Source organism: Pelmatolapia mariae, linkage group LG23, assembly GCF_036321145.2.
Source record: "Pelmatolapia mariae isolate MD_Pm_ZW linkage group LG23, Pm_UMD_F_2, whole genome shotgun sequence".
NCBI classification, from domain to species: Eukaryota; Metazoa; Chordata; class Actinopteri; order Cichliformes; family Cichlidae; genus Pelmatolapia; species Pelmatolapia mariae.
In genome coordinates this window covers 40,272,100-40,286,850 of record NC_086246.1, presented here as the reverse complement: position 1 = coordinate 40,286,850, position 14,751 = coordinate 40,272,100, and the positions used below count along the sequence as shown (strand labels likewise).

Below are 14,751 nucleotides of genomic sequence, written 5' to 3'. Positions count from 1 at the left end.
CACACACACACACACACACACATGTCTGGTTTGCTATCATCGTGGGGACATCCCATTGACATAATGCTTTCCCTAGCCCCTTACCCTAACCCTAACCATTAAAAATGAATGCCTAACCCTAACCCTTACCCTAAACCTAACCATAACCTAATTGTAACCCTGACAGTAAAACCGCATTTTGAGTGTGAAAATTGCTTTCAACCCCGAGGGGACCTGAATTTTGGTCCCCACGGTGCAGAAAGTCCCCACCAGGATAGTAAAAGTCAGATTTTGGTCCCCACCAAGATAGTACGAACCCGTACACACACACACACACACACACACACACACACACACACACACACACACACACACACACACACACACACACACACAGGACCACACATAGACATGAATACATATATACATATACACATGCATACATAATCCATCTAGGACAGAATAGACCAGCAGCCGATTTCAAAAGTGATCTGAAACCCTGTGAAAATAATGAGGTTTGATTTAAAGATTTACAAATAGGAGGAGGACTTTGTAAAAGAGGTAAGTCTGTTCCAGAGTCTCGGAGGAGCAGCGGCGAAGAAACTGTCACCTTTAGATTTTATTTGGGAGCGTGGGACCAGTAAAATCATCTGACCGGAAGGCCGCAGAGTTCGAGTGGTTAATGCGGGCTAAGAGATCTGAAATGTAACCCGGAGCCAAGCGTTGGAGAGCTTTAAAAACAAATAACAGAACCTTGAAATCGACTCTGTACTTAACTGGCAGCCAATGTAAAGATGGAAGTATCCGAGTAATACTCTCTCTGGTACCCGTCAGGAGCCTTGTAGCTTTCGGACAAGTTGCAGGCGGGACAGGCTTGACTGACAGAGAGTAACATGAATTAAGATGTGACAAAAATATAAGCACAGATAACTGGAAAGTTGGAATTGTTAATGATTTCTCTGCTGCACGTTTGGTGTGTTGGTCGTGCCCTCTGAGCTACAGCCTACATTAGACCCTGGGCAATTATTTAAAGCTCTGCATTATATCAGTTGTTGGTGGTGCACGTTTTCATCATTTTCCATCACCTACTCTACAAAATACAGAACAGTGTATTTTCCAGTGTCTTCCAGCTCATGAAACACAGCTGAGGAGATGCCTCTTAAACATTATTGCACTTTGCTTTATATTTTGCTTCCAAGGAGGTTGACTTTCTTTTTTAAAAGTTTTTAAACTGGTCTTCAGCTGTAGTTCTCCAGCCCTCTGCACGGCTTTCAAAGCTTCTCTTTCCACATCGGCTACTTTGAGTCCAGTCCTTGGACCTGAGCATTTTCAGAAGAATGTTTAGTTTGTTAAGCCACCCAACAACCAACCCAACCAAAAACCTAACAAAGAAGCAATTTTCTTACCAGCAACTTGTCACCAAAACACAAAGCCACAACAAACTTTCTTTTTAATTGCAAAAACACTTTTATTACATTCTTAAATCCACATATAGTATCACCATTGTGCAATAACACTTCACTGTGTTAAACCCTAATGGGCTTTATATTCATGACATGTCATAAATTATTCCATATTAAAATCTATATTGATTTCATAGTTATAATCTTAAAATAGAGTGAAAATATAATAAACAGAAGGATCATGACAAAAGAGAAAGTTTAGGGCGACATGTTTAAAAACGCTCTTTAAAAAAAATAGAATTACATCTCTCCAAGACAAAAGGACACTAAACCGATGAGAAACAAGTACATAAAAGGATAAAAATTGAGAAATGAAAGATCACAACAAAACCAACACAAGAATCCGAGATTATAATCCATCTTTTATATTTATATGTAGATATATATATATATATTTATATATATCCTATTTAATCTACAAACTCAAAAAAACGTTTTGCAATAATGATATTAGACAGGGGTAAAAATCTTTGATACTTCTGTAATCAAACATTCACAAGAACATGTACTGTACACAGTGATCAAGGTTTAAAGGTCTTCTATGTTGGTGCAAGGTGTCTTGCTAGCTAGACTGACTGCAGACACTGTAGGACAGAGAGCCCAGCTATCTCCCTGAGTGACTCTAAACAGAAAAGCGAGTGCAGAGCGTAACTACTGCCCCCCCGGACAGACTTTAGGCCTGCAAGCTCACAAAATATACTCAATCTTATGAAGTTAGCGCGTCTAGCGTTTTCAGGCTCGACGCACAAAGTATTGCACTTTGTTACAATCTCTAAATGCCATTCGGCCATTTTCAGCCGATCTGAAAAGAAGGTGGCTGTGTATTTGGTACATTACATTATAAATAGCGTTACTTGTTGTGCCGCAAGGTCAACTTAGTCAAAGTGCTTATGAAAATATTAGCTATAGTACACGGCAAAAAACAGCTCAATGTACTGAGAACGATGGGAAAGACAACATTGCACAATCCCACAATGCCTCTGTCTTAAGTACCAAGACAACAGTAACACCCCCTTCCTAATATCTGACAAAATATAGTGTATGGCGAAGAGCACTGTCCCAGCAGTGCAGAGCAAACCTGGGTTACATTTTTACACAAAAGCAGACATCCAACATCTGTCGTGTGATTGTCTTAAAAAATGCTCGAGATAGAACTTAGAATTACAATTTCTTCACAGCCTTTTTAGGATATTGGCAGAATGGATACTCCTTTGTTTCTACACAAGTCCAATACATTCCCCAGCTATGAAGACACGCCCTCTGTCTGCAGAGTGCGTCTCCAGGATTTAAGATAGATCTGTATCTATCTCGGGCTTCCTCGACCTAAAGGCATGAGTTGCTCTGACAATCGGAGAGGATGTCCTCAGGGCAAGCACATCCAGCAGGTCATTTGCACTCATTTCCTGTCCAGTTTTAAGCAAAAACACAGTACATTTTGAAACAGTTAGCACTGGTGTTCAGATTTTAGCACTAATTGCTGATTTCTAATACGAAGCAGAAATAATAACTCAGGGGGGTAGCTGATGGCTCTGTCAACCCTTTGCTGTGCCATGTAGTGTTTGAAAAGGGTGAGGTAGTAAAGGAGTGGAGAACAAGAAACAAAAGGGTGAATTCTCTGATCAGAACACCTGCCCGACCCCTCAGCGGCGAGGACCTGAGCAGAAAGGAAATCTTCTAACACCACCATCCACCTATCTCCTCCTCCAACCATACTGGTGGTGATGCACTAATTGTCACATTCAAGAGCTTTCTTTAATCCCATGTCTTTTGAACCTGTGGGTGGCGACAGTAAGGAGGGAATCCTCCGGGGGGCACGATAACCTCTCGGGGGCTGGACTCTGAGCACCTTTGCGATACAGCTCATCTACAGCGGGAGGGTTTATTTAGTGTTTCTCACTGGTTTAGCATGAGCGCGAACCCATAACATCTCGTGCCCAGAGGTCATTTTTTGATTCTAAGGAGGACTCGTAAGTGCTAGTTTACATTTTTACATCTCAGCAACAGCCTGTCTCTCTCTGAAAGACCCACAATAGCTCTGTGTGCGTCTCTCTAAGTGGCATTCGCAAAGGGAAAAGGTAATAGGACTGAGGTCACTGATTAGATTAAAAAAATAGAGAGATCACTTACGTCAGTGTCTGAGGGTGTGCTCATAAAAATACCTACGACATTTTCAGCGTAAATGCTAAGTTTTGTGCTCTGTGCGCAAGACTTTCCAAGTGCTTGGCAACAGAAACGCTAAATGTCCGCCCATGACCCACACAGTTTAAAAACTCTGTCTGCTCGAGAGTTTGATCATGGTCCCTTTAAACAGTTTGTTCATATGTTAGAAAACTGAAAAAATATGGGTGCTACCAAAAATACTTAAAGAAACAATTGACAGTTACTAGACTGACAACGGAAACAGGCATCGTTACTGCAAATCTCCACAAAGTAGGTGAGGATTTTAGGTATGTACATTCTATATCAAGCGCAGGGCTGTGCTGAATGGTTCAGGGAACGGGGGGTACATTCAACAATAGCTTACAGGAACTGTGAGAGCGGCGAGAGTCCAATTTATTAGAAAAGAACTCAACCTAACAAGAGGTTTAAGGTCTTATAGAAAAATAATTTTGAGAATACAAAGAGCGTAGGCTACTTTTGAATAGTTCCTTTAACTCCCTAAAAGGAGGTAAAGTGCACGGATTACCCAGCAGCACTTCCTGTCGTGTTAGGTTTAAAGGACTGGCTCGCAGAGCAGTGAGAGCCAGAGGTGAGAGGAGTGTGCGCTAAAGCGTAGCATGCAGGATTGTCATTGAGCTGCTGGCTGGTGTTCCTTCAGCTGGTTGCCACATTTGAATCTTCCTCTCCCTGCACCTCAGTGTCACTATTTGACTCACAGCACTTAGCTAAATAGCCCTAGCCCTCTGTGGAGTCTGGGAAGGTGATTTCACTGCCAAAAACCTCCCTATACAGAGGAGGGAACGTATACGCCGTCTCTGGGTGAACCAGACGGAAAAACTCCAGTTTGTCAATGTGAAGGTTGCAAATGGACCTCATCGTGGGAAGCTTAGACACCATCTAGAAGAGAAATGTAGAAAAGATTAAAGATTTAAAGTGGACACAACTTCCAGTAAATGTTAAAATATTAGGGTTTTTTAACCAAAATAATGGTGATACAGGAGCTGCAGCAGGCTTTGTACCTTAGCCAGTTTCTCCTCTGATGCTCCCTGTCGCTGTAAGCAGCGCTGTAGAGCCACGTAAACCTTCTCCTGCAACTTCTGGATCTTCTGAACATCCGTCAGCCAGGGTCGGTCTGAAAGAGAAGGCAGTCACATCGGGTCATTGTTTGAATCTGAACCCAGTAAGTTTTAAATGTGTAACTACATATAAACAAAACATGATGTTTTTTATAAGTAGTTTTATATTGTTTTGCTATAAAAAAAAAAGTATATATATAACTGTTTGTGTTTTACAGGACTGCACACCTTTTTCCAAAACATGTGAGCTTTTACTGACTGTTAAACATCCACAATTTAACTACAGTCGCCATGGTTTCAGTTTCACTTTTATACTATGATGCAATGATGATGTAGGCGGGCTGCAAGATAGGGGTGAAGATGAATCATTCTTTCATCAATAGTATGCTTTGGTAAGAGGCCAACAGTAGTTTTCAGCTTGTGCCAGAACATTTAGCAAATTATAGGGTTTATAAATATCTTGTGAGCGCTAGTACTGTGAGGTAAATTTGAACTGCATTGAAACCTGTTCAAAACCAGCATGCAGACATTTCTTATGCTACACTTGTAGGACATCTGAACAGGTTCATTCATTTTTAAGGTAAAAAAAAGGGAAGCTTCAAATCAATCAAGCAATCAATCCCCAATAAAAAGGTTTACAAGTTTACAGATCCCAGGCAGAAAACCGGTAATGACCCTTCTACGTGCATTAGAAAAACAAAACCAGAGCATCAAGGTGGTACTCGGACGCACAGAATATCAGTTACGCCAGTTTAGCATGTGTGAGTGGGTGATTTCCTGTCATCTCACCTGGCGAGAGCAGCACAGCAGCACTGAAAAGAGCAATCTCCTCGTCAGACATCTGTATACGGCTCAGGCTTTTAGCCAAGTCAAACACCGCATTCACAAGGTCGTCACAGCCTTCGGGGACAGAGAGGGAAAAAAATGGCATCAGAACAAAAATCTAGTGGCTGTGATGAGAATGGTAAACCATTTAAAAATGACCTAAAATCCTCAGCTCTTCCCTTCATAAAAGTTGTTTGGAGAGAAAACTAGCAAGCCAGGAAGGGACCGTAAACGTGTGGACTCACCAAGAGCTTTGAAAAGCTGAGGAGTGGAGAATTTTCCATCAAAGAGCATTGTATTATTGATGGGGTTGTAGGCCCGACACATGCGGATGAGCAGGATGTCCATGCAGCCTGTTGACACAAAAAAAAGCCATTCAGGATAAACACATTCATACTGAGCTGTTATCGAAGCAGAGATCAAAGACAATAAAACCAGTTACCATGGTTACATGTTTGGTTTATTTCATTTTTCAAATAATCCCACATGTGACTGACACATTAATAACAACAACAACAACAACAACAATTCCAGTAAAGATGCTCTACTAATTTCTCAAACATGCAGTCTTGCCTCCTCCGCTGCACTAACAGCTCCTTTATGGGCCTGCAAAGCGTTCCTAACTTTTATGCGGGGTGTGAACATTTTATCAACACCTCTTTAAATGAAGACACAAAGTACATTTGGCTGCAACTCAAAACCTGTGAGTTATTGTTTCAGCTGCCACACAACAACAACAACACCACACAAAGGTGAAGATTTAGATTTACACAAAACTACACATAAATTATATTGATTTATAATGCAATGAAACCACTTTGAGCTGCGATGTTCTAATCTGAGACAGCTAAAATAAAAATAAAATCAAGAATAGAAAACAAATAAGTTTGAAATGGGTGTGTGTGTGTGTGTGTCATGTACTGACCTGCTTTGAGGAGGATAATCTGATCATTCTGACAGAGGTCCATGAAGCCAGAGATGCGCTTAGCAAACTCCACCACATACTGGATTGCATTGGTGATGTGAACGGCGCACTGTTGCCACATCGCCTCAGCTGACTGCAAGAGAAAGACAAACACAGGAAGGCCATCAGATTACCGCAACACATGAGACATTAAACAAGTTGTTTGGCATGGTTCCAGTTTTTGGTTTTTTTTTTTCGGTCCTACAGTGTGTTTAAAAGTATTTCACGCATCTCGTGTGAATCTGCGGCTTCCATCTGTGGCCTTCCTGTACGAATGTTCAGATTAAAGCGACAACGAAGAAAGGAACATTCCAACAAGTCGTACCTCTGATTTCTGCGCTTTGTAAAAACTGAAAGCATTCCTTTGATAACCTTGTAAAGGACAGTGTGAGTTTACAGAGTAGGATTAACAAGCTGGAATCACACTGCACAACATTTTTGTCCCACTTTATCTGATTACCTAATTATAAAGTCATGAAGTCTCACTGTTTCTCAACAAACAGTTGCTCGCTGACTTTCACAATTTGCATGGAGGACGTGTGACTGATTTCCAGGGAAAACAATGTAAACGCACAACGGCAGCTGAAGTGGTGCGCACGATACTGGCTGTGTTGTGTTACTCTGTTTCACAGTTTCACCAACTTCTGCTTCTGCAAGTTTACAGTTGGACTCGCAGCAGCAACAAAAAAACCCCTCAAAAACAACTCTGCACTCGTTTAGGTCAGAAGCAAATTTGTCAGCAATAATCTGTCTAAAGTTTACCTTGGTCTGGTATGAGCGGGTCTCTTCTGGGCTGTACAAGGTCCATGCCATTCTCTTGAGCTCCTCCGAGGTGTACTGGTTTGTCTCGATGTGGGACTTGACCACATTCTGGCCAACGCGCTCTGAACCAAAAGAAAGTCTTACTTTAGTTTCTGTTTTTAGATTTGCAAGAGCATTCGAGAGGTTTTTAATATTCATGAAGCACATCATCAGCAATTACAACGTCTTATTAGAGGGTTTGATGCTGACCTATCTCGAGCAGGGAGCAGCCGTCAGGCAGCGGGTTGAAGATGGCGTGTGAGAAGAGTCCAGAGTCATGCAGCAGCTGGTACTCATGCTTGATGCTGTGGTTTCCGTCACCAAAGTCCAAGCTGGTCTGCTCTGGGGAGCTCTGCGAGGAGGAGCCGCTGCCTGCACTTCCTCCCATCATATCCAGGTTACAGTAGTCTCCTCCGCCATCCTCCGGGGTCAGCGGCAGGTCAAAAAGCAGCCCGTCCGGCAGCGTCGTGATGTCGTCCAGATCGCTGAGCGTGGCGCTGGAGCCTCTCCTGTAGGTACGGCCATGGTCAGCCGTGTCGCTCTTCTCCTCGCGGGCACCGATCCCTCCGCACTCCTGGGACTGCTGGTGCTTCTGGACCTCTGCGTACAGGCTGTCACGCTGCTTTTTGGACATTCGACCAAACTTTACAGCTGGGGCGGGGAAAAACAAAACATTTAAAGGTCTCGGTAAAACAAGTGTTAGTGTCTCACCACTGTGATGGGCGAAAACTGGAGTTAATTAAATACAGATCTTGTAAGCGAACTCACCATCGCGGCTCATGCCGAGAGCGAGACACTTCTGCAGCCTGCAGTGCTGACAGCGGTTACGGTTGGTCCGGTCGATTAGGCAGTTCCTCTGTCGCGAGCACGAGTACATGGCATTGTTCTGCTGGCTGCGCCGAAAGAAACCCTGCAAGCAAAAGCAGACGTGATGAGCGCATCTGACAAAACACTATTCACGCCGAGGAGCATCGACACTTTCTAAAGATCAGCTCTTCCTGTTTTTAAACCAACTGCTGATGAATGCTGCTCACCTTGCAGCCTTCACAGGTGATGACACCATAGTGAATCCCTGATGATTTGTCCCCACAGATTTTACAGGGAATCACTTCTATTTGAGCTGCAGAGAGAGACGAGAGCAGAAAAACGAGAAACTATGAAAGCCACATTCACAGGTACAGATTCATCAGAACAAATATGACAATAACAGACAGATGATACAATTTATACAGAGTACACATAAAAGACAAAACGTTAAAAGGACGTAATCCATCACTCGTTCATCGTTAAAATCTCTCAGCGTGGGCGATGCCTGAAACATTAACTTGTTTTCAGCAAACCTGTCGCTCTGCTCGTGGCGTCTCCCAATATTTTTTGGACCTTTTATTAAAACAAGAGTTGATCAGTTATTTATATCTGCTTTTAACTGTCAGAAGCATTTTTTTTCTTTATGATTTTACTGGCAAAATCAAATTGGTCACATTTATAATAAAAATATCAGTAAGTTTCAGTGAAACTGAAAGTGGATTAAATCCTCTGCAGAAAACCCAGAACAGAGGTTTGTATAAGGGAGTTATAGAGTCGGTTACTCTGCAGTATCACTGCTCCACTTACAGGAACATCAGCGTCTGCTTTTTAGGGCAGTCATGCTGAATGCAGGTATTCTCAGGTCTTTACTCCAGGCTGACATAACGCTCAGCTTTTTGAGATCGAGTGGCGGCTGTGCATAGGAGACTTTTTGGTGCACTTTTCCTCACAGAAACTGGCATCACATCATCTTTGCGGCACGATATTTGAAATGCAGCGAATGAAGATGAGACACGTTTGTGATTATGTTAGGAGGAGAAGAAAGAACACAAAAGAAACGTACACAGTACACCCGTGGAGTTCACTGAAAGCCTGAGCCTTCTTACCGAGGAACAGGCTGTTCTTTTCATTATGTTGTTTATCTAAGTAGCCGGGCCTCCTTCGAGCCCAGAATAGCAGGTCAATTGCATTAGCTGAGGCCCTGGGTTATAAAGTTTCACAGCTCTTTCTTGCTCTGTAGCTTTTCCTCCAGGTTGAACACAATGTTAGCGGGTTAACAGCAGCTATTACTGCCACGCTGACTGTCGCCGTGTATGCTGTGTGCAAAATCTCATTTTTCTAGGGCTCTCAGCCGCACCAAACAATCCACTAAACCACTTTTGCTGGGTCACACGGGGCATTAGGTAACCAGTAAATCACACAAAAGGATTTAACTGGTCTTCAGAGCTTTTGAGAAAATTGCTGTTTTCTGAAGGGGCTGATTTAAACCACTCACAACCAATAAATTTCATGAGTCACTCTGCGTGGGGAGAGACCTGCGTCACACACTGAGGCTAAATTAGACGGATCGGTGACTGACATCCTGCAAATCTTGACTTATGGCCTCATTAATTTCCCCTTATTTTCGCCTTATAGAGAAGTTTTGTGTGCAGCACAGGTGACATATCTTTAAGGATCTCGGTGATCTAGAACGAGCTAGACACTGAAACGTAAGTGTGGGATATAAATAAATAAAAGGCAATGGAAAAAAAAAAAGTCCCATTCTCCACTGCTCCCTTTATCGCTCCCCCCTCAGAGCCTTACCCCGCCCTTCAGCCTGTTATATAACTGCATCTGGCCGCATTCCACGAACTAACTCATTCAAAGGTGGTTGTCCCGGCAACAGTGTGACGAAAGTCCCACACCCTCCTGCGCTCCTATTGGCTTTTGAGGGAGAAGCCTCGCCTGTGACTCGCAGCCTCACCTGCCAGTCAGCTGAGCGGCACAGCCAAGCTCAGCAAACAGGAGCTGCTCCACTGACACAGTTTCCCATTCAGTGGAGGGGAGGCGCCTGCGCTGGCAGCCTGCAAGGAACACAATCCTGCTTCTGGCAGGTTTTAAGGTGGAATCAGATCTGACTCTGTCTTTAAGTACAGGCGGGGTGGATTCCTGCTTCTGGTTTAGAAAGACAAGGGTGTAACATTTGATTATAGAAGGAGACTAGACTGAAGACACAAATATCCAACTTATTACCAGCAGCATGTCGTACAGTAAAACGCAGGCAGACGCAGCAAATAGTAGGTCTTAACTTGTTACAGCATGTCAGGTGTTTGAGTGAAATCGTATCTGACTTTGAGCTTGGCCATAAATCTATTTTTACCCTGGTGCAGAGTGGCTGTGCAGAGATTTCCCCTGCTCTCATGGGCTCTTTGCCAAATAAACCAATAAATGTTGCATAAACTAAAATGCTGCACATAAGTACACTTGATTTTGTGTAAATACCAGCCTGTAGATTAATCATGTTGGGCCCTAAAGGCTAACACACTCTGCTGTGATTCGTAAACATGTTGCTGTGCAGGACGGGTCTGAACAAGAGCGTCTTTATTCTCGCCCTGTTTATTTGTGAGCATTCATTTTTGTTCCAGGACCAAACAAAGAAACTCCTCTTTGTTTCAATGCCAGATTGTATGTTTAAGCCCAGAAATCTGTGTGTTTTTAGACACAATCAAATTAGAACCTAATATTAGCTCAGTGATCAGTGGCTTCAGTACTAGCTGACACCAGCTGTATAACTGAAGCTTGATCGAGCTCAAATATGTAAACTTCTACCTCACAGGCTGTGCTACCTGTGGCTGTGCTACCTGTTGGAACCTCCAATTCAAAAAATTATTCTTCCATCAGGTTTACGGCCTTTGAAACCTTCAGATTCAAAGAGGTTTTCATGTAAACGTCCCTTCTGTGCCAGTTACTTAACACTTCTTTCTTTGTCAGCGCTGTAAACAGTGAGCGAGGCAGACTTTGCCCTCTTATCCCAGCTAATCAAATACTGTCCAAGGTCCTATTTGCCCTAGACTTTACATTTACCTGACATATTGTATACTTAACCCATAATCGAACGGGTATCCGGGGCATGCGTGGTATAGCACGGCATATGGTATGGTGGAACATAGCATGAGGACTGGTTGCCATTGAAGAGCTTGCTGCAGCCAGGTTATTCAATTACCCACTTTCTACAGGTTTCCCATTGAGGGCCCCAGTGGCCACCTGTTTTCTGTACAGCTTCGGTAGGTGAGGAGTAATGATTGCCTTTTCTCTTCTTCTCCTCCCACTGACCTACCTACAGAGCACAGACAGCCCAGCGTGGCCTGACACTAACCCCGAACATTTTAAAAATGTGCTGCAAGCGTAATAGATTGATCTGTGGTGAAATGAAACATGTTATTGCACACAGAGGATATCACACTCCCACAGTACACTTTTTCTTCTAATTATCTCAGATTTTCAGACAAATACAATGAGACACATCTGGCTTGAAGTATAACCAGCCTATAACTGGAAGCCAGCCACGTCAGTGCATATACACAATGTGCCGTACACAAGCCTGTCTGCACACGTCAGCCTCGCCAGATTAAAAGGGTGTTTCTCTTCACGTTTTTACACTGGCTGTATTACACTGCTAACAATTAAAAATTTAAAGTGATTGCCTTAGTATAAATATTTGCACGCCTTCATTCTACTTTTTTGTTTGCCTTGTATTAAATAATTATATGCTGAGCACAGTGCTGCGTCTGCCGAGAAAGCGGGCCTCTGTAATCCCGCACCATTGATCAGAAAAGATAAAGTGCATTCAGCTGGCTGTGTGTGTGTGTGTGTGTGCGCTACTCCAAGCTCAAACCCAAGTGGGCCTCTGCAACACAAGCAAAGACGGACTGAGGAATTCACTTCCCAGCATGTAATCGTGCGTGCTGCTGCAAACAGCAGGAACAAATTCAGGACTGTGCAGAAACAATCACAGTCACCTTGAATTAAAATCTCTTTACGTCTGTTCGCATGTCTGCTATCTGCTTTCACAGAAATGCTTATCGTGTGTTAGCACACCTATCAAATGACAATGGATTATGATACTTCTTACTCTAAACAAATGTTAAAGAGAACAAAATGATATTTTTAACACAATGACTGCAGAATGAAGTGCAGTCATAACACACACAGAGCTGTCACACTGTGCTCACACAGCAGCCTGCAGGTTACACGAAGAGTTAAAGCTTTAGATAAGAGGACTGGAATCTTAGCATGCAGTTGTCAGACACAAAGGGCACCTTGACACATACAGTAACTTGCTGTGAACTTCCCCAAGGCTGCACAGCCCACAGATAGTGGCTTTGATGCTGAGCTCAGCACAGCAGTGTCCTTGGACAGCAGAGACGGCGTCCCTCTTTACTGCCACCGTGCCTTTGATTGGGGGGCGGGGGGTGGGTAACTGAGCTCAAATGCAGTGGCACCGAGTATGCAACTCTCTGCACCCACCCGCCTCAAACTCAGTTACACTCATGACTCTGGAAAAGGCCAAATTCAAGTGCACTTTAAGATCTAGCTTACATTTGTGTTGTGAGTGGCTGTGTCTTGTAACCCTGCTGTGCCCATATCCTGCCTGTCACAGCGGTGTGCATGATGGTCCAGCATCACAAAAGCCATTTAAAACTGGCAAAGTCAACTCCAAACACAACATGCACATGAGAGGAGGAGACACGTTTGTGTCCCATTATTTTATCTGCAGCACAACTTTGAAGAAAACTGAAGCTTTAAAGACAGTAGGCTGTCCCAGCTCAGCTCCCACCCGATGAAAACATCCCTGAAGGAAATGATCGACTGTTTTATCAGTCTGACAACGGTATCGGTGTACACGCACGCGCACTCACGCACGCGCCGTAATCCTCAATGACAGAACTAGGTCAATGGAGCACCTCCTCTCTCTCTTTCACAGAAAAACCGAGTCTGAAAACACAAAACTCTCTGATTTATGAATTACAAGAAACACCGGGACAAAAGAGAAACTCAAACAACCTCCATATTATTATCATTATTATTATTATTTTTAGTAAACCAGAGATGTATCACACAGCAGGCAGCTCTAAGCTGTCAACAGTAAAACTACTTCTAAAGCGTGTCTGTAAGTATAAACAGTAGGAAGGTTAATAATCACTGAGAGCTGACGCTGGAAATAACGTAAACAATCCTGGCTGCAGGTTTTCGTGCAGCCACGAATCACTCCGCTCTCCTCCTCCTCCCTGCCTCTTACATAACCGAAGCCGCTCGCCGATTAGATTTCCTCTAATCACGGGCACGAATCCCTGCTCGGATCCGCGCTCACGGCCATAATCTATGTTTAACACGACCCTCTTTTTAAAATTATATTCTTCACTCTTTGTGTCAAAAGTGTACAAACGAGCCTGGAAGTCTTTGAAGTGACAGCTGGTAACTTCACATCCGATCAGCTGCGCGTAGTCGGAAACTTTCTGCGGCCGCCGGCGCACGAACAAACACGCAAATACACCCAAAAGTCACGTTTTTTTACAGTAAGAAAAGAAACCTCACCTCTCATGTCTGCCGTGGGTCTAACCGACTGTTGGGGTCATAAATGTCCGTGTGGAAATGAAGCCAAGGAACTGTGACAGCAACGCGCACTTACTCGCTCCACACCGGAGCCGCTGGAAACCGTCACAACAACGACTCCTCATATGGATCCGTAACCGGCAAGTGTGTGACAGCACGCCTCCGCTATGTGCGTTCTGTTTGCGGGAAACTCCAGGCCTGCTCTGCGCTCTGCTCCTCTCTGCTGCGCGGTTCGCTCTAACCTAGTTTCGGCGCGTGGACTACACATGATCCTCATCCCGCGGCCCGCCCGCCTCGTGCCCAGAGAGCTGACGCGCGCTCCCCCTCCCCCTCGCGCTTTAAGGAGGCTCTCGCGTGCGTGGGAAAGTGTGGCAGTGTGTCACTTCAGACCGGCAGCAGACCAGCGTGGGAACTGTTTACTCTCCTCCTGCAGACCTGCGGCACGCGCAGACTGCCAGGGAGGCCCCGAGACCCCCCAGACCCCCCATCATTGAGTGTGAGAACACTCAGAGAACAGCAAATATAAAAACTTTATTATCACAGCTTTATTAGGTATATAAATAATGACACACACACACACACACACACACACACACACACACACACACACACACACACACATATATATATATATATTGCTAAATGAAAATCTTTAATACAATTTTTTGTGTCATTCACATCATTATTTGTCAGCTTATTTGCCATCCTTTGACTGTGGATTTTATTTTTTAATATAGTTTTCAGTCGTAATTTAAAGTAAAGCAGCATAACCAGCCATCCATGCAGGATATGCTGGAGCGATGTAATCCTGGGTCTGTCCTGGGGCCTCTTCCTGGAAGGACATGACCCAAACACTTCTCCTGGGAGGTGTCCAGGGGTGATCCTGGTCAGATGGCTGTAACCCAGGAGGCAGAGTCAGTCATCCACTAATTGGAAGGTTGGTCGTTTGTTCCAGTCCAAGTGCCTTTATGAAGGAGGCATGTTGCATAAAGCTCTGAGGAAAGCACTAGATAAGAACCAGTCCCTTTCCATTTAGATTCCCATATGACCTCAGCTGGCTCATTTGGATGGGGAGGAGTAGCAG

The 14,751-nt window shown here is 43.9% G+C and overlaps 1 protein-coding gene across 1 annotated transcript; it reads right to left on the bottom strand.

Annotated features, from left to right (window-relative positions):
* Positions 1 to 1,432: 1,432 nt before the first annotated feature.
* On the bottom strand, positions 1,433 to 13,924 carry rorca (RAR-related orphan receptor C a). Its single transcript, XM_063466053.1, has 10 exons — positions 13,650 to 13,924; positions 8,303 to 8,388; positions 8,037 to 8,178; positions 7,479 to 7,919; positions 7,230 to 7,351; positions 6,429 to 6,561; positions 5,749 to 5,856; positions 5,468 to 5,578; positions 4,622 to 4,734; positions 1,433 to 4,499 (listed from the first exon to the last, which is right to left on the bottom strand). Exons 1-10 carry the CDS (start codon positions 13,654 to 13,656, stop codon positions 4,338 to 4,340), a joined length of 1,425 nt encoding a protein of 474 aa, XP_063322123.1. The 5' UTR covers positions 13,657 to 13,924; the 3' UTR covers positions 1,433 to 4,337.
* Positions 13,925 to 14,751: the final 827 nt, after the last annotated feature.

Bases quoted from the DNA above. Each gene is read 5' to 3' on its own strand.
- rorca (XM_063466053.1), bottom strand. The intron at 7,920-8,036 runs GTGAGTTCGCTT...TCCCCGCCCCAG, and splicing joins TCTCGGCATGAGCCGCGATG to CTGTAAAGTTTGGTCGAATG. The intron at 4,500-4,621 runs GTACAAAGCCTG...TTTCTCTTCTAG, and splicing joins CAGAGGAGAAACTGGCTAAG to ATGGTGTCTAAGCTTCCCAC.